The sequence below is a fragment of the Tasmannia lanceolata genome, unplaced genomic scaffold (assembly GCF_043159265.1).
Source record: "Tasmannia lanceolata isolate RefF3 unplaced genomic scaffold, GAP_Taslan_0.1 ptg000011l, whole genome shotgun sequence".
Classification (NCBI taxonomy): Eukaryota; Viridiplantae; Streptophyta; class Magnoliopsida; order Canellales; family Winteraceae; genus Tasmannia; species Tasmannia lanceolata.
The window spans coordinates 24,101,275-24,125,093 of record NW_027518688.1 but is presented as its reverse complement, the minus strand read 5'-3'; the positions used below and the strand labels follow the sequence as shown (position 1 = coordinate 24,125,093).

The following is a 23,819-nucleotide window of genomic DNA, read 5'->3' as shown; positions in this document are numbered from 1 at the left end:
ACCCAACCCGCTTCAAAATCTCTCAACCCTAACCCAACCTATCTACCCGAAATCGGGTCGGGTTGAGCTGGGTTGGTTTGGGTTCACTTTGGGCAAAATAGAAAAATACAATAACTCAAAGAAAATCAAGAAAAAATTAGAGGACGGAGGTCGGGTCGGGTTGGGGAAACCCAACCCTAACCCAACCCAAACAGAGGAAATGCCAACCCGACCGGACCCAAAATCGGGTTCGGGTTGAGCCCGACCCAAGTTGCACCCCTAGATGTAACGCCTGTAAGAGATGAGCTAAGGAGGGAGGGGAGGGAATTAATGAAACACAAATAGAGAAAGCATGAAGAGAGTATAAGAAATCCCTATAAAACTGTGAAAACTATTATGCTACTACCTAATATTGGATTAATTCCCTATTTTCTAAGGGCTTTGAATGCTCTCCTCACTCCCATCCTTTTATGTCTCTCTCTCTCAACTGCCCCTATTAAAATTCCATAAAATATTTTTCATGGTTGCCAACACATGTCACAAGGGTGCGTTTGGATTGTCGGTAACAGTCACCGGAATTAGCATCATTAGCATCTTATTATTCTGATTCTGCTGGATTCCAGCTTTCCTCTAACAAATGAAAGAAATCAGGGGCAGAAATGACACCTGAGCAGAATCAAGGGGGCCTTCCCAAGAGGTGGTATTCTGATTCTACCCCAGTCGGAATGAATTTTGTTATAGATTTTTTTATTTTAGCTTTTCCATTCTATTTCTGAGGGAATAAAAAATAAGATGCTGATTTTGATTCCTGATTCCGGCGATCCAAACACATCTTAACTATTTTTCTACATATTTTTTTTTTCAAGATGCAAACCTGTATTTGTTTAAGATGCATTTACAAACCTAGCATTTGTGTTTTTTTAGGGATGTGATATACTCACGACCTTTTTTTACCTAAGACAGCCCCCCTGCAGTGCAAAAGATTAGAAATATTTACACTAGAGTAGGCTGTCAGTTAAAAAAAAGGGTCGAATGTATCATTTATCTTTTTCTTTATCTTCTTCCTCTCTTCAGTCAGAATTAATACTAGTATTTCACTCATTCTTTGAAGAAGAAAAAATATAAGAAATGAGGGCAAGGTTTCTAAGCCACTATAAACACACCATCTCCGTGTTGTTTGACTCATCCTACCCATTTATTCCATCGAACCTCACGCAGATAGGGTGTTCCTAACAAACCATCTCCATACAATCATCCTAACCATTGGATCTATCGAAGCCCACTTGCTAGCCGTCCATTCTAAAACTCCACAAATCAACAACTACCATGATCCTACGGAGATGATTTCTTAGGGATACTCTACCTATGGTAGATCCTATAGAATGAATGAATTGGATGACCCAAACAACATGTGAGATGCTATATTTAGAGGACTGCTCAAGCTGCGCGATACCTCAAGAACGTTTTCCTGATAAAAAAAAAAGAAAAAGAATAGAGGATAATGATATATTCGCCTCATTTTTTACTTGTTTAGGAATGATATCCACCTCCTGAGTTTTAATAATGGCACTTTTATTTTTTATTATGATCAAGAAGCTGTTAAGCGTTTTAATCAATTCACCCCCCTCTTGGGTTGTGTAAAAGATTATTGGCAACCTAATGGCATCTAGGCTTCCTAGCTTTGATGGAACCGACTCTGAGGAGGAGTGCGATTATAAAAGTATATAATTTCACATAATTCCAATTTTGCCCATCCGACGGGCCAAGAAAATTCACGGACATAAGGAATATTCGTCATATGAAAACATTCAATACTTCTTAAATGCTCCTTCCACACCGTCTTCATCGAAGGTAAGAGTGAGAGATGGCTATTTCTGCGAATATACTCTCTCATAACAAAACCCTAATTCCTCTCGATTTCCCCTTTCTCAAATTTCGAAACCCTAGATTCTTCTCCACCTCTCCATCTCCGCCTCTAAATCTGCGAATTCACAGTGAAATTTTCGTTTCCGATTCTGCTACGAAGCTCACCAGTAACATAGAATTTCAGGAGAAAAACCCGGATTCGATTACTAGTAAGTGCTCGCTTCTTTTATTTCTCTGTTCCTATGAGATTACTATTTGATTTAAGTGATTTTGAGCTTCAATTGTTTTAAAGTTTAAACAAATAATATCAAGTTTTAACAATCAAAGAATGGAATTTGATTAATGCAAGAACTTGTGAAAATCTATTAAATTGTAATTTACAAGTGTTAACAGACAATGATACAAAGCTTGGAGTTTTTTTTTTTTTTCAAGAAAATCTATGAGAGTGATCCTGGATTTACCACATTAACTGTTTGTCTTATGAGTACAATTTTCACATGTTAGGAGCTATGTTAGTAAATTTTTGGCTTTATTTTTTCAAAATCTCTGTTATATTTTCGTTTTTTTTGGGGAAATGTATTAGTATTGGCGTTGTTTTCAATAAAACTTAATACACTTCTAAACTTTTAGTTTGTTTTAAAAAATCGTTTTATTCGTTTGTTTTTTGAAAAAAAATAATCGAAGTGAATGGGTGTCCCTCCCTTCAGGTTTTATTTTCTCCTTCTCTTTTGTTCTTTTAATCTCTCTCTCTCTCTCTCTCTCTCTCTCTCTCTCTCTCTCTCTCTCTCAGGTGATAAAGAGCTGATGTTGGGACCCTTTTGTCCATGTGGACAGTCGATAGCACTTTCATAAATATCTTAATTTTTTATGTATAAGGAACAGATAAATCATGGGTTATTATTTTAGACTTTTTATGTTTGATGATTAGCACGACAGTGCCATTTTAAACCCATTTTATTCACCCACAGTTCTATTTCTCTAACCACATTATCCTAAGTTCCTGACCATCCAATCATATACGGTGTCCATTTCAACTTTGCTTCCAAATTTGAATACTTGATCCATTGTTTGATGTGGATATCTCTAAGACAAGTGTATGCCACTGAACCTTGGGAAAATTTTCCATTCTGACCTATTCAAACTGTTATAAAATTTATCTTATTTCATACAAATAAGATGAAAATAACCTATGTGAAAATCCACCTCGATAAACTGAAAGACAAGTTAGTTGAAACAGTATATAGTAGAACCACTCCCCTGTGTCATTGTTTGCTTGTTCCAGTCAACTCCCTTTTACCTTGGTCGCCTTCTTGTCCTAGTCTACATTTTCCCCTACAAATTCAATCAAAACTCCTTTGGTTCAGTCAAATTAAGTCTGTGTCAACCGGGTACTCAATTGCGTCAACTTAGTACTCGATTCTACCATTGTCGATTCGACCATCTCTCATTATTTGTAGAAAATCGTTGGTCTGGACTTCAAACTTAAGCCTAAGTTAAAGACCTCTATTAATTATTATATAATAATATTTGCCCGGTCCCATTGTTTTCACATATTAATAGAAGAAAATTTTCTTAAAACATATAGGAGCTTATGTAACCATCGGTAGAGTGCCTCCTCGAGAAAATATTCTGCCTCATCTACGAATAACCTGTGGTAGAGTGCGTCGTTTAATTGAAAGAGATTACACTTTTAATTGGAAGGGCTGTCAACCTTTAGGAGTTCCTTTCTGGATAAGTTAACTTTATACATTTTCTACAATGATTACAACACTCAAGTAAGAAAATAAAACAGAAAAACAAGTCAATATAAACTGTAAAAATATAACACTCAAGTAAGTAAGAAGGTAGCACTAAGTTTTTTCCCCTGATTTTCACAGTGATATTGTGCAAATAAGATGTCCTGTTACATAATATTTAATGTAATTCTCTCTCTTCAATTTTTCTTTTTTCATTTCAGAGTGGGGAGATTTTGGTAGGCATGTAAGTGGCGAATGGGATGGGTTTGGGGCAGAATTTACTAGAGAAGGGACTCCCATTGAACTTCCTGAGAATGTTGTTCCTGAAGCTTTTAGGGAGTGGGAGGTTAAGGTCTTTGATTGGCAGACTCAATGCCCTACACTTGCTGAATCAGAGGAACCTTTACTTGTGTATAAATTGATAAAGCTACTACCCACTGTTGGATGTGAAGCAGATGCTGCAACACGTCATAGCATTGATGAAAGGAACATTGGGGGCCTAAATAATAAAGTCTCTACCTTTGCATATCACCCCAGTGGAAGTTATGTAGCTGTCTGGCCTGTGGAGGATCATGGTGCGTATAGACTGTTGGAATTGGAGTATTGCTTGGTTGATCCTCGAAATCAAGAGTCCCGTGTGAGGGTCATTCAGGTTGTTCGAGTAGAGAAAACCACAATGAAATTGCAGAATATCAAAGTGTTTTGTGAGCAATGGTATGGGCCATTCAGAAATGGTGAACAACTTGGTGGATGTGCTATTCGTGATTCTGGATTTGCATCAACAGATCCTCTGAAAGACTCGGACGTTATTGGTTTATGGAATGGTTCAAATTTTGTTGCCAACTTCCAGAGTCCCCAAATGGTGAGCTTAGAATTTTTTTTTTTATTTCACAAATTATTTTTACCCCACCTTTATTTAATCGGACTACATTTTTGTATACATCCATTTTTTTTGGAGACACTTATCATTTTCCCACTTTTTAGTCTCTCTATGAATAGTTTACATTTGCACTTGATTTGATATCACATCATTTTCCCACTATAGATGCTTCAAAACAGGCGATGTACACTTCAAAACAGGTAGTAGGATAATATCCATCCCATGGCTATAGAGAGAGGGAAGGAGTGGTCTGACACTTGAGTTTTAGGAAGGACTTTAAACATGATAAGTTTGAGTGCTACCTTCTACTTGTTAGGGTTTTAAAAGCTTGTTAAGTGATAAAAGGATTTTTGATCTTTAACCCTCAAGTCAAGTTCTTGGTAAAGTCATTTTTCTTCTCTTGTAGTGATCGGTGTGCGGTGTGCCAATATCTCCTCTGTGTATCTTTGGTACTCACAATGAAGCATTTTGTTGGTCAGTGATAAAAAGTAAACATTTTTTTTTAATGGCAGATAGAAAGTAAGCATTGTGGATCATCTCTTTACCCATTCCATATCTGCCCCCATGGTTGGGCCAGCATAGTGTTTCAGCACCATTTGGTTGCTCCTAGATTCAGTTATTAAGCTGATATCAATGGTCCACTTGGTGACAAAGGGGAAATCCTTTGGCAAATAGCCCCACGGGATATCTTCTGGGTTGTTTGGAATAAGAGAAAAAAAGAAGAATATTTGATGGTACATGTAAGTCAATTAGATTGTTGATATCGGATATCAAGCTTTCCATCACATGCGCAATTATAGAAAAGAATTTTGGGGCTGGTGGGTTGGGCATGTTTGGGCATGTTTTCCCAAGTTGGAGATTGGTCCCATTGAGTAATATCCGATTCGAGAAGAATCATTCGAGATGGATACCACCACCTCCCAACCACAAAATTTAACGTTGATGGAAGTTCTTGAGAAAATATGGGACCATCTGGTGTTAGTGGGTGTTTAGGAACCATCTAGGAGATTATTAAGGTACTCTCTAGCCCAACTGGTGTCAAAGATGCTAATGAAGGCAACAGGATGACTCATCTTATTAGCCTACATATCTTTAAGGAGAACCTAGAGGGAAAACTTGGTTGTGAATTGACTCCTCTAATGCAGTTGCATGGGCAAAGATATCATACCCGGGAAATGTAAGCTAGCCAATGCTGTTTTACCGTCATAGTTACCGGAAACTTCCTAGTTGGATTGGAAGCGTGCTTCGGAAGCTAAGTTCTTCTCGGTTCCCAAATTTATGGGAACCGTTCTTCCTACATGCTTCCTACGTGTTTCCTCTTAATTAAGAGCGCTTCCTATTTAGGTAATTACTTTGCCCAGAAGAGTTTTTCCGCTTTAGATAATTCCAAATGAGCATAGTTAAAAGAGAGTATATTTAAAACGTAAAAACTCATCGTAAGTTTCAATTGAAACTTATGTGGATCTTTTCCCAAAAGCTTAACTTCAAATCTACAAGAATAAAACGAGTGACACTATAAATTCCCAAAACTTGTAATTCTAATCAGTTGGGAAGTCTTCTTTACTAATTGTAATCCTCACCTACATTAAATATTCCTCTTTAACCTACTATGACCCTAATTTTTCTATATATTTTTTGTTTGCTTCCAGCAAGGCTTATTACGTGCTTCATGTTGACTTCAATGAAGTTCCTTGCGTTTCCTCTTTTCTTTCCTCTTTTTGTTTGCTTCCCGTATTTTCTTTTTTTCTAAACCTATCGCTTCCTGCTTCCACTTACTGCATCACTTCCCCCACTCGCTTCCCACTCTGGCAACAATGGTTTTTACTTGACCTACCATCCAGTCGGTTAGAGTTATCCACTCATGGGGTGACTATAGTGAAGATGTTAGCAATGAGGCGACCTCCTCAGATTTGTCACCATCATGCTTCTCACGTGTCTGGGTGTCTGGGTGTTAGTTGTATGCGACCCCCTCTCTTCTCTGTTTGTTCTACAGTGTTAAATCTACACATCTTTTATGTACTACCTTGGCCCCACTTTTATTCTTTGCTTCCGGTATATTCCATAGTTAGCTACAAATCTTTATATTTTACCAAAATGAGTTCATCTTCAGATAAAAAACTTCTCCACATTTGTTTCTAATCCTGGATAATTTCCTTTCGTAGTGACTGCTCTTAACCTGGTAGATTTGATTAAGGTTGATTTCCCTTTTGGTTTTTATTCTCTTTTTTTTAATGATTTTGCTTTTTATTCATATAATACAAGCTTTTGATCTTAGATTTTGGTTTTATTGTTTCTTGCTGTTCTTCCAGCCCGATTAAGTAGAAACCTGTTTCTTTTTCTAGATCAAATATGTTGAAACTTTGAGCACACAACTATCACTGTTCTCTGTTTTTGGCATGAGCAATTCAGCTTTTTGCTAAAAAGAAGCTCTATTGGAGCTGATAATGTTTTGAGAACAGCACTCCTTTCATGACTAGATCTAGCTGAACCTTTTAATATTCTGAAAATTAATTTTCACTTGCTTCAATTAGCAACAGAGAAAAAAAAAATCTGTTTACTGTCTAGGGAATTCAAATCTGATATACTTCATGGAAAGATAGAATTTTTTTTTCTCACATCCACTGTTAAACAGTATCCTCTTTACAGAGAATAATCCCTCCACCTTTGTTTTCCTTGAAAATAATTGGGTATCATTGTGAATTGTTTGTTCCGTTATTTTTCAATAAGCATTATATCATAATACAACCTGAATCAACTTTTTAATCCGTGAATGGCATCTCTAAACCAAGAAAGTGTGAAGAAGCACTTCCACTTATAGGTCTGACGGTTGGGCCAAACTCGAATGTGATGAACAAGAGCAAAAAAGACAAGCCACAAGTCCACCAATCCCTACAACTCAAGTCTTTGGAATGTGTTGAAATTTAACCAGCTCATGGGCTTCCAACCAGAAAAAAGTCCTGAGTACTTTGAAACAAGCAATTTTGTTTGTGCACGCCAGTCTCGAAATTGCATGGCCCATGTCAACGTCAACTTTGAAAAATCCCTGCCTTTCTTGTTCAGGTTATCTACTTAGATCCGTTTCCTCTTCCTGTAGGTGGTTAAAGTAACATTTATTAAATTATTAGTGATTTCAGCTGGTTGACAATCATGAATGTATTGTACGAATCATAACCTGTTCTTATGATATTGTTCTCTAATTCTGGGAAAATATTTGTTCTTCCAGAAATTCATCCAAGAACTTGTAGATGACAAGCCACAAAAGATGGTAAGAGATCGGGATGGTCTTGTATTACTCCCAAGGCAGTTATGGTGTTCATTGAAAGATAGAGGGGATGGTGAAACTGCGGGTGAAGTGGGATGGTTGTTAGATCAAGGATATGCTCTGTCATCAAGATGTACTTTCTTGAAAGATGGGCAGTTGAAGGTAAATATATAATTACTCATTGATGATGCTTTTGAGTAGCTCCTAACCAGATCATTATTGGATGTTGTTTTCTGATAGAAAGAAAAAAAAACGGGTGGACAATGGCCTCAATTGCAAAACTTCAAAGATGTAAATAGAGTGACTCATTAGCTGAACGTAAAGGGGATTCCTCTTTCCACCCTAACAAGTTTAATTTAGTCATGATAGGGTATTAGGATTTTTTGCCAACCCAAACTAGTTTGGGACAAAGGCTTAGTTGAGTTGAGTTGAGGGTATTAGGATTTTTTCTAATGAATATTTTAGCCCTCTTTATAACTGAATTACCCTTATCAGAGTCAGAGGCAGGTATCTCCTAATGAAAATGAGAAGAACCACTATATATACAGGCTACTTATATGGGCGTGACCGTGTTTTGATAATGGGACGAAGTTACCTTGTTTGCATGTTTTACCTAGCTGTCAAAAGGCTTTGTATGAACCCTAAAAGATAACTAAAACGTTATAAAAATGACTTGGGTTTCCTTCAGGCATAACAAAAGAACTGGGTTTTTACACTTGCAAAGGCATCATAAACTTTGAAGAATAGGTTTCGTGGTTAGACTGACTTCATCCTTGAAGGAGGGCTGGCATTGCTTTGTTCTTTTATGTTTCTTTTCTGCTTTATTTGTTTCGAATTTCTTGGTCAGTGTGTTGCCTTTTTTTTTACTAATAAAACGACATTCAAGGAAAAACAATGTTATTCACCTATGGTGAATTTTCGTCTAATCCTATCATTGTCTGACCAAGATCGAACTGGAATTTAGCTCCGGTCATCGTAGCACCTCTTAGAAAAAGTCATATGAACTGGGGTCACACTTCTCACCACCATCCGATCTTCGATCAGATGTTATGATTTATTCATTGTGGAAGAATGCAACAGGTGTTTGCAGTAAAAAATCAGGGCACTTCATTTTGAAGAAAATCAGTATTACTGAAAGATTGGTAGCTATCTAATGTTCAGGTTGGCCTGCTTGTTATTGACATTGCACATTTTTTTTTTGTTTGCACAGGAAATAGGAATGAGCTATGAATCTTCAATTCCAGAGGGGATATAGCTTTCTGATTTCGCAGCACTTTTTGTTGTAAAGTATAAATCAACTCCTACAGTATATAATGATCCACTGTAAGTTAATTTCTAAGGTATGTCAATATAAATCAACTCCTACAGTATAATGATCCACTGTAAGTTAATTTGTAAGGTATGTCAACTATCCAAGTCTCTCATATGAAGTATAGCCTCAATCACTTACTGTTTATAGGGAAATGATAACCAGAATCTCGTTTTTTTTTTTTTTTTCTTATAATGGCTCTCTATACTTTAGTAACTACTCTTCTGCTTGGCTGTTGAGAGCATCTTAAGAATTGTAGATGTAACCATGGTTTTAAATTCGGATTTCGGAATTTCGGTCCAAAATTTCGTTTTTGGGACATTTTTTTTTTTAAATAAATTTTTTACAAAATTTCGATCCGAAATTTCAGAATTAATTAAATACTCTTTTAAATTTTTTACCAAATTTCGGAATTTCGGTTTTCCCAAGGACCGAAACCGGTATTTTAAACCATGGATGTAACTAATAACTCATATTTGAGTGGAGTGCTATTATTTAAACAAGAGAGGTGCAGATATCAATTTCCTTGTTTAGAATGGTTTCATAAACAATTTTTAGGTTTTGTCGACAGTGCCTTAGATAAGTTGATCAGGACCGTTGATTTGGTGGCTACGTCATTGCAGTTTAAGAATTGAGCATTTTTGTTTGCAGGTAATGATAAGAACGGTTAGGATATGTTTGATGTGGGAGGATGGGTACTACTACATACTTGGTAAAATAGGGAATTTTATACTACATGTTGGCCTGGAAATACACTGGCAGGAAAATGTAGAGTGGGGCCCACGTATTTGTATGATCTAAGCCCTCCATTCTACACAAAAAAAATATTGAAGAGTTCATATGGAGAAGATTTTTGGGGCACGGTCTATCTATTGCAAGGACAAATAAATGAATGGTTCAGATCAATTCAAATAATTGGTGGGGTCCACCATATGAGCAGGTTAGATTGTGGTGACATCCTATTCACTTGACCCAATACAGTAACTATTTTTATGCTAATAAGTTGTGATTAATTCCAAAATTCGTATATTTCTCAACCTAAATGCAAATTTTCAAATTAACCCGGCATTTCTTGAATTAAACATGAATTAAATGATTATTTACAAGGCTAATTAGAAATCTAAATTATTTAAAAGACATTGTAGGTAGATCGGCGCGTAACGGTGAAAGACAAATTGCATCTTAATGATAGAACAACGAATGGCCATCTTAGCGATCGGACCGTTGATAGGATGTGAGATCATAAGAGAGCGTCCAGATGGATCAAAGTCCATGGCGGCCGGCAAAAATCTATATAAATGTCTCAATTCACGCACGATCGAAATATTTTTCTCATGTAAACAACAAAACTTTTTAAATTTTCCCAATGGAGTAAAGATTTTTCACTTTTTTTCAAACAATGCCGCGCCAAATTACGCCCTCAATCCCAACTTCGTTAACTGGTTAAGTGGTTATGGACCCCCTCCAACCACTTTCATAATTTGCATGGCAGGGGAAGGGGAAGGGGAAAATGTAAATAGAAAAAAATAAAAATAAATTAACCCCATTGTTTCGTGGCATGGAATCCATTTCCAGTTAAATGGGACAAAAGTTCACACATACAAAACTTGATAAATTCAAAAACCAGAATGGTTACATTCAATTGGAGTTGGTATTTTTTTGAATAATTTCAATTATTTGGCCACCACAGATATGGCTCACTAAGCAATCTGCTTGACAACGAAGCCGCCTCATCGCCGGATAGCTTTTTCGAGATAAATTGGGGGAGCTGGGGAAAAAACCAGAAAGGCCATCACCGCCATTGTCCTTTCCTGGGACTGCTGTACAACCTACCATCATCAATGGTAAAAGAAGTTTACAAGGTTTAAGGTTTTGAAAGAAAAGATATTTATCGTTGATTAGTTCCATTCTGTAATGATTGAAAAGAAAAGAAAAAATTCTGTTTATTGTAATAGAATTATGAAGCTACTTAGAGAGTTTATCTCGAAGTAGAAGATGTTTTATTAGTATTAGATCATTTTGTCTAATTTGCTAAAACCCCATTTAGGAATCAAGATCACAAGAAGCTCTGAATGTCTGATTTGCTTTCACCAGCCTTTGGACAGTTAATTTTACAGCCCCTAATGGGACAAACTGCATGATTCTGGTTCCCCCAACAAATATCAATGGTTTAGCTTTTCTTGGCAGAGCCCTAAGACTTCGCTCGACGGATCAAAGGGGCTATCAGATTCGGGTGGGTCAATGGCTAAGAGCTAGACTTGTGATTGCTGGGGAAATCAACAGATCCAATCACGTCCATGCGATACATGGGGACGATGATGTGTAGGGTTTAGAACGATGTATGACGATTTCTTGTTTTGGATTTTTTTTATTTACTCAAGTTATGAGTCCTAAGTTTAGTTAAGTTAGGTAAGTTGAGAGTCTATAAATATGGAATGTATGTATGTTTTGAATATCTTCTTTCATTGAATAATAAACCCAGTTTCAGTTTTTCACTTATTTCCTTACTGGTTCAAGGGTTTCGACGGTGTTCTTCTTCATCAGGTTGAAGATGGTGTTCTTCGCCTTCTTTCCGCACGCACGCTTCCGCCGCGTCACAGAAGCTATGGCTTAAAGTAACAGGCTTCAAATCCTTGCTTGATGAATGGAGTCGAAAGGCGTGCAATGGGAATGAGGTAAACCAATCTTGCAAGCTGAAATTCTTTAGAAAAATATTATGAGATTGAGGAAAATGAGCAAGAAAAAAGAACAAGTTCTAGGTGCATTGGGGCATATTGAAGAAGACTTGGGAAAGGAGGAAGAAATTGTGGAGTTCTATAAAAAAAACTTTACTCTAGGGAGAGAATGGGGGGCATCCTATGTTTCATGGCATCCGCTTTGCTAGAATAGGGAAGGAAAGTGCGGAAGCTATAGAGAGCAAAGTTTTAAATTTTGGTTTCGGTCATCAATGAAACGGAAACATTTTGGTTTCTGTACGAAATCACAGCCGAAATCTTGCAAAATTGCAAAAACATTTCGGTACAAAATCACAGCTGAAATCCCGGTAAGATTCTTCACCTCTGGTTTTTCATTTTATATTGTCGCTTTTTATAAATAACTTAAAAGAATCTCATTGTTCTTCTCTTTTCTGCAAGTGGAGTTGCTTTTTGTCAGTATTTCTATTGAACTGTCAGACATTTTGACAGAGACTTTGTTTTTTTAATCTGAAAAGTTACACGTTTCAGACGACATCCTGAAATTTCAGGCGAAATCTGGTATTTTTCCGAAACCAATTGGATCTCGTTTCGGTAGAAGCAGAAATTTAAAACTATAATAGAGAGACCGTTTGAGGTTTGAGGAGGTAAAGCGGCCTTTGATATAGACAAAAGATGAGGCAGATGTGCTGGATGGTTTCAACTTTGTGTTCTTTCAAGAAAATTAGGCCATGGTAGAAGAGTGTTCTTAAGATGCTAGCAATGTTCTTTGAGATGGGTTAAGTAGGGAAGATTCTTAGTTGACTTATCATTAGAGATGGGAGATTCTCATAAAAGTGGTGCTCTCCAATCTCCCAACAAATTTCAAGTAGCTTTTCAAAATACAAGTAACTATAGCAAAAAGTGTTGAGAAGCTTCAACGCGATTTTCTGTGGGAATGAAAAGGTTAAATGTTCAAGTATTTGGAAATTTGGGTGAATGTTTATAAACCCAAATTAGAAGGGGGCCTTGGGATTGGAAACATTTAAAATGGAAATTGTGATTTACTAAGAAAATGGCTTTGGGGGCTTTGAGGAATCCATATCAGATTTTGTATCCCTTCTTGGAATCATTGAAGAGGTCTTTGCCTCTACCTAGTGTTGTTTCTTTTGATTGGTTGTTTGTATCTTTATTTCTTGTGTTGTTTGCCTTTTCCATTTCCCTATCTTTTGTTTGTTATTTTTTTACCATCTCGATCTTAGGAGCTTTCCTCCTTTCTTAATAAATGCATCATCATTCAAAGAAAAAGAAAAGAAGATTTTTTATAATACGGAAATCATTGGATGGACGATCATTGGCGAGGTTAGCGCAAGTGGAGAGATCAGACGAAAGGAATTCAAGGGTCCACCATTCAGAAGAAAGGAATTCAAGGGGTCCACCATTCAAGATCTACACCGCAAGTGGAGAGATCATTGGCAACAAACTGGTAGGGGAAAAAATCTGGTCAAGTGGACAGACTCATCCCCCTCCTTTACCATATGTCATCAAGCTAAATTTAGATGTTTTTGCCTTTGGGATCTGGGACCAGAGGGGTATTGGCATGGTCTTTCGGAATAATATGGGGGGCATTATTCGGGTGTACTTCAGCCTTATTGGGAGGATAGATTCGAATGAGGGAGAAGCTGAGGCTCTATTAGCAGGTTTGAGAGTTTTTAAGACTACATTAGAGCGCGGTCTACTAGTGGAAGGAGATTCATCAAATGTTATTTCATGGGCGAAGAAGCAACCCAAGGTAGGCCATTGAGATTGGTGAACACTATCATGAGTAAGTCCCTTTCGGTTTCTTGCTCCAATATTCCGCTAAGCACAAATGAAATGACGGACTTGTTGGTAAAGGGTAGTGTGAGGTGACGGATTCTTTGTGGGGCATTCCTTGCCCCCATTGTAAATCTGTATTTTTTGTGTATTTCATCTCTGTTTATATGTTCCATTTTCTCCGTCTTTAATTAAGTTTTCTTCATTGTTTCGAAAAAACCGTGGCTGTTGGGAGTCTAACAAACACATCTATTTTAGCACTTTTCTTTCTATTTTATGTGTTCAAAAGCTCTCGAGTCAAGTATTACTCATCTGAGTGGATAAAAATGCTGCATTAATCATTGACTCATCAGTTTTACCTTGGGCGAGTGAGTTTTTTAACACTGTAGCATACATTGTGAAGTGTGCTAAGAGATGGGTATTTTAGAGTTACTAAGATCTTTCAAACCCTCCATTTCTCCTTGCATGCATATCTCAATCCCTAGCATAGAAGTGAAGGCTAAAAAAAATAAGGAAAAGAGAAAGATGTTTGAAAAATTGAACCTGTACATGACGTGAATGATCAAAATTCAATTGGCTCCCGGCGCATCCCTCATGCTTATATTCAGACTGTTTCGCATGGTCCGTCTTCCGATTCCTGCATTGCCCTTTTGCATCATAGCAACAAACTCGCCATAGTCAATCCGGCCATCCTGAAACATTAGGAAATCGAGGGTTGATGGAATCTTTACAACAAGGAAAACAGAAAGTACAAAGTTTCTGAGAATCACCCAAGGGTTATTGTAGATATGATAATAGATGAAAAAGGATTGGCAACTGACATTTTCTTTAAATATAATAATATAAAAAACTGTCAATGTCGGGCATATTGTGATAAAAGGTGGTTTACTGATAATTGATGAAATGAGAAATATTCAAATCTGAAACTTGAAAGAAATGTAACTTACATTATCTTGATCAACTTCTCTGATAATATCCTCGAGACGGACATCAGTCATGTGTTGATCTTTACAAGCTTGTTGGAGCTCATCAACTGTAATATAACCACTTCCATCCTTGTCAAAATATGTAAAAGCTGCAACTAGATGTTCTTCCCGTTCCAGCTTATTGAGATGAACCGTGGCAGCAATAAATTCCCCATAGTCAATGGTCCCACTGTTGTCCACATCAGCCTAAGATGGATTCAAACAATCAATCAAACTAAGCAAACACACATCTCAATTATTATAAATATTTTTGGGAAATGATTTCAGCGCTTCAATGTTTTGATAAACATGCGCTCCACTTGTTTGTCGTGTAGTTTAAGGGCTTTAAGAGCTTTTTGAGAACCGTAATATTCCTCTGACAGCCCGTTAAATACTACACGACAAAAGTCGGAGCGCATGTTAATCAAAACATTGGAGCGCAGAAATCATTTCCCATATTTTTTTTGAGAGGCTCAATTATTATAAATATTAATTGAACATATGAAGTGTATTCCAAGATCCTAACATTTAAACCAATTGCATACTCTGTATTGGAAACCTGTGATATAAAAAGCATTATACAAGCTTATGGTAAAATTGGAACCCTTGAAACTCACCCAAATCAAGTTGTAACCCTCGATCTCTATCCTAGCTAGGACTCCTATGAACTTGTACTCTTTCCATGGATTTTCTTTCTTAAGATAGCCCTACTAAACCTACTATGACAAGGGATCGTTATTACCATAATGGTAAGAGGAAGGCCTCTGTGAAAACAACCAGTAACTCCAGAAGCTTAAGCTATTGGAGATGGCGTTATTTAATCTTTTATACTTTAACAAACCACAAACCCCCCCCCCCCCGCCTTCACGTGTGGCCCCTCTTCCAAGGGTTGGCCTACACATAGCACATGTGGCCCTCTTTCGAGTTTAGCCATCGCATGTGGATTTTTGCTATCCAGGAGGTTTGAACTCAGGACCTTTGCTCTGATACCAAGTGAAACAACCAGTTACTCCAAAGCAATTGGTAAGTTTCACATGGTATCAGAGCATAAATTTTTCAAAAAAGAAAAGATCTTACTCATACTTTCTAGACTACTCGGACACAGTTGTTGGAGTGGAAGAGAACTTTCAACTTCCTTCTTAGCAGAACTCATCTCGGCCACAATCTTTGACATCCCAAACATAGCACACACACTATCTCAACCAGGTAGAACTCACCCCTAAAAGCTAGTCATTAGAGGGAGGGTGCCCATTCCCTTATAACCCATCCCCATCCATTTCATTTATCCGGTGTGGGACTATTGCTTTTGCATAGAACCCCAACAATCTCCCCATCCACGCGGAAGCAACATAGACAATCTCGCCGCTCCACGCGGTGGCAACGTGGGAACCATGAGATACTACACCAGGGTTTCCGAGATCTTCCTCGATGGACATTTCCGCCCTCGGAGGCAAACCGGGGTTACCATGCCCAACGCTCAGATACCATGTGAAAACAAGCAGGAACTCCAAAAGCTTAAGCTGTTGGAGATGGCATTATTTAATCTTTTATACTTTAACAGACTCAAACATGGAATGTTATGCCGAGGACAAGAATGCAAGACCAAGATAAAAAATAAAGCCATAAGCTTCAACTAGTTTCTAGCAGTGTTCTAAAAAGCACTGGACGGAGCTGGGCAGCTGACTGACCTCCGAGCACCCGGGCCGCCCAGGTGCTTTTAGGCATTTTTCATTTTTTTTTAGATATTAATATACTTTCATAATATCTTGCATTTTTTTATATAAAATATAAATACTTGAATACATAACAATCCAAACCATTTTATGCATAAGCACTAAACATTAAATAATAACAAAAAAGTCAAAAACATAATAAGAAATTAAGCATAAAGTACTTAATAATTTAAGTATTTAACAATACAACACAAATCCATGACAAGAAAAGATTAAAATCCAGGTACTTCTTCAGTCTTCACCAATCATTGTCCTCTCCCTCCAAGACCAAGACTCTATCTTCATCTGAGTCTTCAAACACAATCTCCTCATCCACCCCCTCATCCTCTGTCTCATCATCCAATTGAAAATTATCTTCATCAAGTTCTCTTACATTCCTGGGAATGGTACGAGAGGAAGAAGAAGAACTACCACCAACTCTTCTACTCCTCCGAGGTTTTAAAGCATCATCTGCTCCTTTAACGCCCAGGCGGTGAGACCGCTTTTTTAAACGCCCAGGGCATGGGCGGTGCGTTTATTCTGCGCCCAACACTAGGTGGCCGCCCAGGCCGCCTTTTAGAACACTGGTTTCTAGACGGGAAGCAAAGCTGCTAAGATACATGCGAAAAATTGACCAAGCAAACTAGTTTATAGTCAAAAAATATATGAAGCTCTGTGATAAATAAAATATAGCTGACCTCATTTATATAAATATTTAGTAATTCCGATTGTTTATAATTTTTTGATAGATGTCAACTCTTAATAACATGTGAAAAAAATAGTGCCCGGCTCTCTTCGATCCTACCAAGCTTTAAGTGCATCTCCTTGACAAATTGCATCAAATAGCACCAGATGTTGCTTGAACATCAAATACTTGTTCAGTGCACCTTCTAAATACATCCCAAATGTATACCTAACAGTAAAAACTAAAAGACGACCAAGTCTACCTATCTTTATAAAAAATGCATCAAATCAATTTTGTCGCAGTCTATGTTGCATCATTATGGGTACGAGGGTTGGAATCCGGCAAGGTAACTAGGGTCGGATTCAACAAACCTCAAAAAGAAAGATTTGTGAATTCATCAAAATATTTTAATCCATTCAGCAAACCTCAAAAGGAAAGATTTGTGAATTCATCAAAATATTTTAATCCATCCTGAACTCTTAATTTTTTTACATAACAATATGGTTATAACAAGTAATAAGTTGAAAATTTTAATAGGTTAACTAGATGTAATGATTTATTTTCATTTTAAAAAACTTACTAAGTTGTGGCAGTAATATTTAGAAAGAAAATAAATGAATGAGATATAAAAGCATCACAGTGAATCCTAAAATATTGAAATCTGACACATGTCCAACATGGGTACTTCATACATTCAAAAAGAGTCTGTGTAACATGTGTCACAGATCATGAATTTTTTTCGATATCTTCCTCTAGAAATACGCTAAATAAAATCATCGTATAAAGCTATCCGGCATCGGCATTGCTTTCCTAAATAAACCCAATGAACTCAACAATGCCCCAAACGTCCAAGATACATAAGCAGCAACCACATTCATAGAGAAGCAGCACCATAATATTTTGTAACTACCAAGATATCTAATAAGAGAAAGGTGGGTTCAATTTCATTAATTATTCATCACAAGAGAACAAAGAAATTTTCTTGGAAATAAGTAATCTTACCGCCTCCATAAGTGTACGGATCTCTGATTCCTTCAGAGTGGAACCATATCTTTTCAGACCATCTTTCAGTTCATCAAATGTGATGGAACCACTGTTGTCAGTATCCATTGCTGTAAACATCTCCCTTAAACCGGCAATCTCCTCCTCAGAAAGGCTTTCAGCGATTACCTAGTAGCATACAACACACATATCAGATAATACAACCACAAAACCCTTGTTCGGAAAGGAATGCAGAATAATTTACTAGACAACAAAACCTGTTAAAAAGGGACCTACATACTAGCAAACCTTCCAAACAAACTATAGATGTAGAAATTGTGTCCAGTAGGGCATCTAGAAGCTTGGCTCTCAGGGTCATGATAATCATAAAATAAATGAAAGAAAAAAGAAAAATATGTAGAATTTAGAAATATGGCACCTTCTCAGTTTATATATATGATCTGGAAAGCAAAGCATGTTCCTTTTTGTCCCATTAGCCATATAAAAAAGGCAGAGGTTTGTTTTTTACTTTCCAATCATTCTTTTATGAAAGCAAAGGGTGGATAAGTAAGGAATCCCTCCCTCGATCAGGATGGTCATATATGCTAGGAGAGTTGAATAGAGTGTAGCTGCAAGCAACATGCTGCATCCACAAAAGGATGGGCAAGCACCACCCAGACAAGCATTTATTTGACCTACTTGTTCAAAAAGTTAATCGACAAGCAAGAAACCAACTTTTGGAGGAAGGAAAATAATTTTCTGCACTCCTGAGATGGGTGGCATTGTTGGAAGTGATAAAACTAATAACGTGTTTATGAATAGTGTTATTAGGTGTTAATAATAGTTGCACATTCATTATAGTTGTTTTAGTACTCCAAGTCCCAACTCCTCTCCATATATAAAGGAGAATCCCCAATTTTAATTATTGGGTGAGCGCAAAGCAGTCTTTTGCGCACTTAAGATTTCTGCTTCATAAGTGCCTCCGCCTTTTGTCTGCAGGTCCAGTTTACGTTTATTTACATTGAACAACATGTTCTTCTTTATCTTCTTCTCTTCAATTAAACAATAGAAGTTTAAGATGCTTGCGATATCATTCCAAGCTAAAAATAACCATATTCATGGATGGCTAATCACTCCATCATGAAACTATACACTAATGAGTGTTAATCTGGAACTGATAAATCAATAATTCCAAGGATAATAGCTAATATCCTATTATTTGTCGACACGGACATGAGTGTCGCGTACTGACACCGACACGGAGTGTCGGACATTGTAACCCCCAAAAATTTAGAAATAGGGACACGGCTAAAATAGAAAGTATGTATTATATAACAAATATTGGTTAAAGAAGAGCTAAAAAGAGTTTATAATAAAAGAAGAGTTAATAATAAAAGAGGAAAGCACGATATACAATAATAAAAAAGAATGTCACACTTGACACGGTACAAAAATGTGTCAACACACCCACATTAGGTCTAACACTTACACCAGTACATTTAAAAGTGTCCAAAGGAGTGTCGACACTGGTGGACCCTTCGTGTCGTGTCGGACACGGAAGGACATGTGTGTCAGCAATAACTTCAAAGTGTCGGCTAAATCATAGCTAATTTCCAATCAACTATACAAATTCACAACAGAGTAGGTCTTAATAGAGAAAAAGCAACCCACCCAGCTCATTTCAATTAAAGGCTTATATGCGGCTAATGGAAATTAGAAGCTGAAGCTGAGGCTGAGCAGCTTCATTGTGTATAAGAAAAGCGGGCCATTGAACAGTAAGATATATTATCGGACAGAAAATCATGTACTTGCAGACAGCAGTGCATAGATATAATATTCTAGAAAATGCTTAAACTGGGAGGAGAGAATGTAAAGCAAGACTCTTAGAGGAATAATTGTGATTTGTGGGTAGCAATTGGATTCAACAGGAGTTAACATAGAAGAAACTATCTCATTGTGAATGAGTTGACTGGTTGCCATGTAAGCTACTATGCTGACTATGAACAATTAATAAAAAACCAAACTTCAAGTTTAAAAAGAACACCATAATGAACATGGACATAGCGGTCAAAAGTTTCCATAAACGGCCCTAGTAATCATATCCAATATTTAAAGACAACAGAGCCATCAAATCAATAGATGCTGGAGTCTTGGGGAATTGTTACAAGCACTGTATCAATGGGATGTCATTCCAACATAATTACGACCTGTGATGCTAGTATGCTAGTCTTCAAAATTTCAAATAGACATTTTTTCCCCAAAAGATTGTTCATAAACAACTTGATCGATTTCAATGAGAGTTCATGCTTCGGTTTATCATACTAAAATACATACTCACCCGCAAAGCCATTTTCTTCAACTTGTTCATTGCAGAGAATTGTTTAAGCCGAGATAGTACCGCAGCATCCAGTGCTCTGTCAGGAGCAACTCCATTTTCACATATCCAAGGATGACCTGAGTACAAAAGTGAATGTTATATCAATGTTGTGATGGTCCAAGTTGACATGAGAATTTCACCATTCAGGCAGGCTGAGAGTCACTTGCTTGGCCTTTGTGAGAAATTGGGAAATAGATTTATAATGGATGATAGGAATCATTGATGCCAAGTTTTCTGAAACAAGTTTAAGCTCAAAGAGGGGCGAAAAAGGGGCCAGAGTATCCTGAGAGCTTCTTTACCAATTCATCTTTTATCAGCCCATTTCTTAAAAAAATAACTGCCAAAATCAATATTATATCAATAGAATAAGTTATTAAGAATAAGATAGCCACTCCTTGTTTTGATATTCTCATATTCCTGATATTTTGCATAATTCCAATACTTAGGAATATTCCTAATATTTTTGCATGATTCATACAGTTAGGCTATCACTGCACTGGCCCATTTGTTGGAATAAAATAGCAGAAAACTAGCATAATTTCCTTTTTTTCTCCCAAACAAATTTACCGAAACCAACCTAAATTTCAAGAAAATAAAATTTTAAAAAGGGGCACCAAGTGTAAAGTATTGACTATATGCAATGAAATTATTGTGTGGAAGAGTATAGGAGGGGCTAACATACATAGTACTTCATGGGCAGTCACGCGATCCGAAGGGCGAGAAGTGAGCATTTTTTGGATAAGATCCTTGGCACTGTCAGAAATAAGAGGCCATGGGTCTGATTCAAAGTCAATAACACCCTTCAACACCGCATCAAATATCCCCTGCTGTGTTTCTGAAGTGAAACAGAATTTTTTTAGTGCATGAAATGAATTGGGTCGTCAAACTGTAGAGATGCAAAGAACTATATTTTTCCATTTTAAAAAAATTGTAGAGATGCAGATATCTCAATACCATACCTGCCCAAAAAGGTGGTACACCGCTCAACAATATGTAGAGTATAACCCCTGCCGTCCACACATCTGCTTCTGGACCATAATGTTTACACAGCACCTCGGGAGCTACATAATAGGGGCTCCCAACCACATCCGTGAAAATCTGACCTGAAGCAATCCATCGCAAAAAAAAAAAAAAAAGAGTTAAAAAAACAATTTAACTCCAAATAGGACTGATTAGAGTAGTAAATTTTAAGCGATAGGACTGGAAATGTTTAGACAAAGAAACAAATACCATAAAATCCTTTTTTTTGGAAGTAAAATTAATTTATAAAGAGAAATGAAAAGTCAAAAAGTCAAATGAAAGGCAGGCAATCAGGAACTTCATGCAGGATGAAATTAAGTATAAAAATTGTATGGTTGTCCAAGGATGGGCTATAAAACAAGAATGCAGGGCCCTGTCAGTACAAGTTAATGAAACTACTTCTTAAGCAATACACACACACACACACACACACACACACACACACACACACACACATATATATATATATATATATAGCACAATAAAAGTAATAGAAAATTACAATTAAAATGATATAATAGAGGAAGGCAAATCAGGAGGACAATATGGAGAAACCCTTCAGAAGACAGCAAAAAATGTCAACCCAACAGCCAGCAAAATCAGCCTCAAAACATTATTTTGCAATTGAAATAATTTCCACTATTAAAATTCTCTGTGATGCTTCAGCTCCCTAATGCATCTTTATCTGTTAAGGGAAAAAAAAAGGATGGTGCCGAAAATGGATGATGTTACCTGGTTTGAAGAAAACCGAGAGCCCAAAATCGATAGCTTTAAGGGAGGAGTCATCATCTTTGTTAACAAGCAAGAAGTTCTCCGGCTTCAAATCCCTATGCATAACTCCAAGAGAATGACAGGCCTCAACAACACCCACAATAATCCTCGTCAATTCAGCTGCTTTCTTCTCAGTGTAATGCCCTCTCTGAATGATCCTATCAAACAATTCACCTCCAGCACATAATTCCATCACAATATGCACATATAAAGGATCTTCATAAGCTCCTTTAATCATCACAACATTCTTATGACCAGAAAGATGGTGCATTATCTGAATCTCCCTTCTAACATCTTCTACATCTTCCTTCGAAATCAATTTCCTCTTCGAAATCGATTTGCACGCATAATCAATCCCAGTTGAAATCTCTGTACACAAATAAGTTGTTCCAAACTGCCCTTGCCCTAATTTACGACCCAAAGTGTAGAGATCACGTATATTCGCAGTCTTATGTCCCAATACAAAATACGCCTGGTTATCGCCCCCTCGTCTCATGATTTTCTCTTTGATTTCCAAATTCAAGTTAGATGAATTGTTGTCTATTTTGATACTTTCTTTGCTAAGATCGTCAGAAACAGGCTGGGAATCCACGCTGCGAGTGGAATAATCAGAATCTGAATGGTTGGATTGGTTTCGTCTAGATACGGATCGATCGACGGGCTCTGTGTAACCCTGAAAGTATTTCCCTCTGAAAGATCCCCGACATGTGTTGCCCATGAAACAAACAGAAATCTTCAGAATCTACAACCTTTTTTACCTCGTTCAAGAAAATCAAATCCCATCAACCAAAGATGACAAAATCAACAAAAAAAAACATTCATAATCCTTTCTCGTACAAAAAAAAAAAAAACAATTTCCCTTTCCAATCAAATCTTTTCAACTTCTACACATACAACATTCAATCTAAATAGAAAAAGAACCCTAACAAATAGAAATCTTCAGAATCTACAACCTTTTACCTAGTTGAAGAAAATCAAATCTCATCAACCAAAGATGCCAAAATCAACAGAAAAAAAAAAACCAAATTCATAATCCTTTCCCAGACAAAAATAAAAACAAAACTCCTCTTTCCAGTCAAATCTTTTTAAATTCTACAAATACAGCATTCAAATCTCAATCAAAAACAAGAAAAAAAGAAAAAGAAACAAATTGAACAAGAATAAGAACAAAAACCCTAATCTATGTGTATCATCACAACAGGATAAACACTCTCGAGTAAATCAATCAACATAAGTGTCTAAGAATTTCAAAGATTCTACACAAATTCAACGAATCTAGGGTTAATTTATGGGAAATCAGATTTAGAAATCTATGGAAGAGTGGGAAAAGAATGAGAGAGAGAAGAAAAGGAGAGACTTTTTTTTTTTCTCTTACCAGGGGAAATGAGAAAGTGGAATTGGAGGTGGGATTTAAAGGCGGAGAGCGTTGGAAGCGATCCTTCATCGTTATTTCCCGATCACGTTTTCAAGAACAAGAGATGAGACTTCCAAGCAAGACCTCCATTTATTTTCTTTTACCCTTTTTTTTTTTTTATTTGTCGCACGAAAAGAGAGAGAGAATGCTGATTGCTGACTGCTGACTGCTGACTGCTGACCAGCTAATTGGATTTGATATATGACGCGGTTTCACAATATTTTATTTTATTTTAAAAATGATTTTTGCATTGGGTGTTCTTTTACCACCTACTTGTTTTGGTCACTTCCACCTATCTCTTTTATGAGATTTTATTTGAGAGTAAGGATTGTGATGCTTACTGCGAGAGACATGTGATTTTAGCTTGATCCAACC

General features: G+C 36.9%; 2 protein-coding genes across 4 annotated transcripts; one reads left to right on the top strand and one right to left on the bottom strand.

The window, feature by feature from the left end:
• Window positions 1–1,734: 1,734 nt before the first annotated feature.
• On the top strand, window positions 1,735–9,212 carry LOC143886727 (glycerol kinase). 2 transcript variants are annotated; one of them, XM_077390830.1, is made up of 4 exons: window positions 1,741–2,054; window positions 3,803–4,443; window positions 7,685–7,885; window positions 8,934–9,212. In XM_077390830.1, exons 1-4 carry the CDS (start codon window positions 1,844–1,846, stop codon window positions 8,976–8,978), a joined length of 1,098 nt encoding a protein of 365 aa, XP_077246945.1. In that variant the 5' UTR covers window positions 1,741–1,843; the 3' UTR covers window positions 8,979–9,212. The 2 variants fall into 2 exon arrangements, with proteins under 2 accessions (XP_077246947.1, XP_077246945.1); XM_077390832.1 differs by lacking the exon at window positions 7,685–7,885 and having other exon boundaries at window positions 1,735–2,054.
• A 1,337-nt stretch (window positions 9,213–10,549) lies between these two features.
• LOC143886726 (calcium-dependent protein kinase 5) lies at window positions 10,550–23,611 on the bottom strand. Of its 2 annotated transcripts, none has more exons than XM_077390828.1 (9): window positions 23,406–23,611; window positions 21,992–22,779; window positions 21,199–21,342; window positions 20,922–21,074; window positions 20,201–20,316; window positions 17,884–18,051; window positions 14,467–14,691; window positions 14,063–14,211; window positions 10,550–10,861 (listed from the first exon to the last, which is right to left on the bottom strand). In XM_077390828.1, exons 2-8 carry the CDS (start codon window positions 22,746–22,748, stop codon window positions 14,089–14,091), a joined length of 1,686 nt encoding a protein of 561 aa, XP_077246943.1. In that variant the 5' UTR covers window positions 22,749–22,779; window positions 23,406–23,611; the 3' UTR covers window positions 10,550–10,861; window positions 14,063–14,088. The 2 variants fall into 2 exon arrangements, with proteins under 2 accessions (XP_077246943.1, XP_077246944.1); XM_077390829.1 differs by having other exon boundaries at window positions 21,992–22,719; window positions 23,406–23,610.
• Between the last annotated feature and the right edge of the window lie 208 nt (window positions 23,612–23,819).

Coding starts and splice junctions, on each gene's coding strand:
- LOC143886727 (XM_077390830.1), top strand. CDS start 1,844: ATGGCTATTTCTGCGAATATACTCTCTCATAACAAAACCCTAATTCCT. Junction 2,055..3,802: donor AAACCCGGATTCGATTACTA/GTAAGTGCTCGC, acceptor TTTTCATTTCAG/AGTGGGGAGATTTTGGTAGG. Junction 4,444..7,684: donor ACTTCCAGAGTCCCCAAATG/GTGAGCTTAGAA, acceptor TTGTTCTTCCAG/AAATTCATCCAAGAACTTGT.
- LOC143886726 (XM_077390828.1), bottom strand. CDS start 22,748: ATGGGCAACACATGTCGGGGATCTTTCAGAGGGAAATACTTTCAGGGT. Junction 21,343..21,991: donor CTCGGTTTTCTTCAAACCAG/GTAACATCATCC, acceptor GGATTGCTTCAG/GTCAGATTTTCACGGATGTG. Junction 14,212..14,466: donor GAGAAGTTGATCAAGATAAT/GTAAGTTACATT, acceptor CTAATGTTTCAG/GATGGCCGGATTGACTATGG.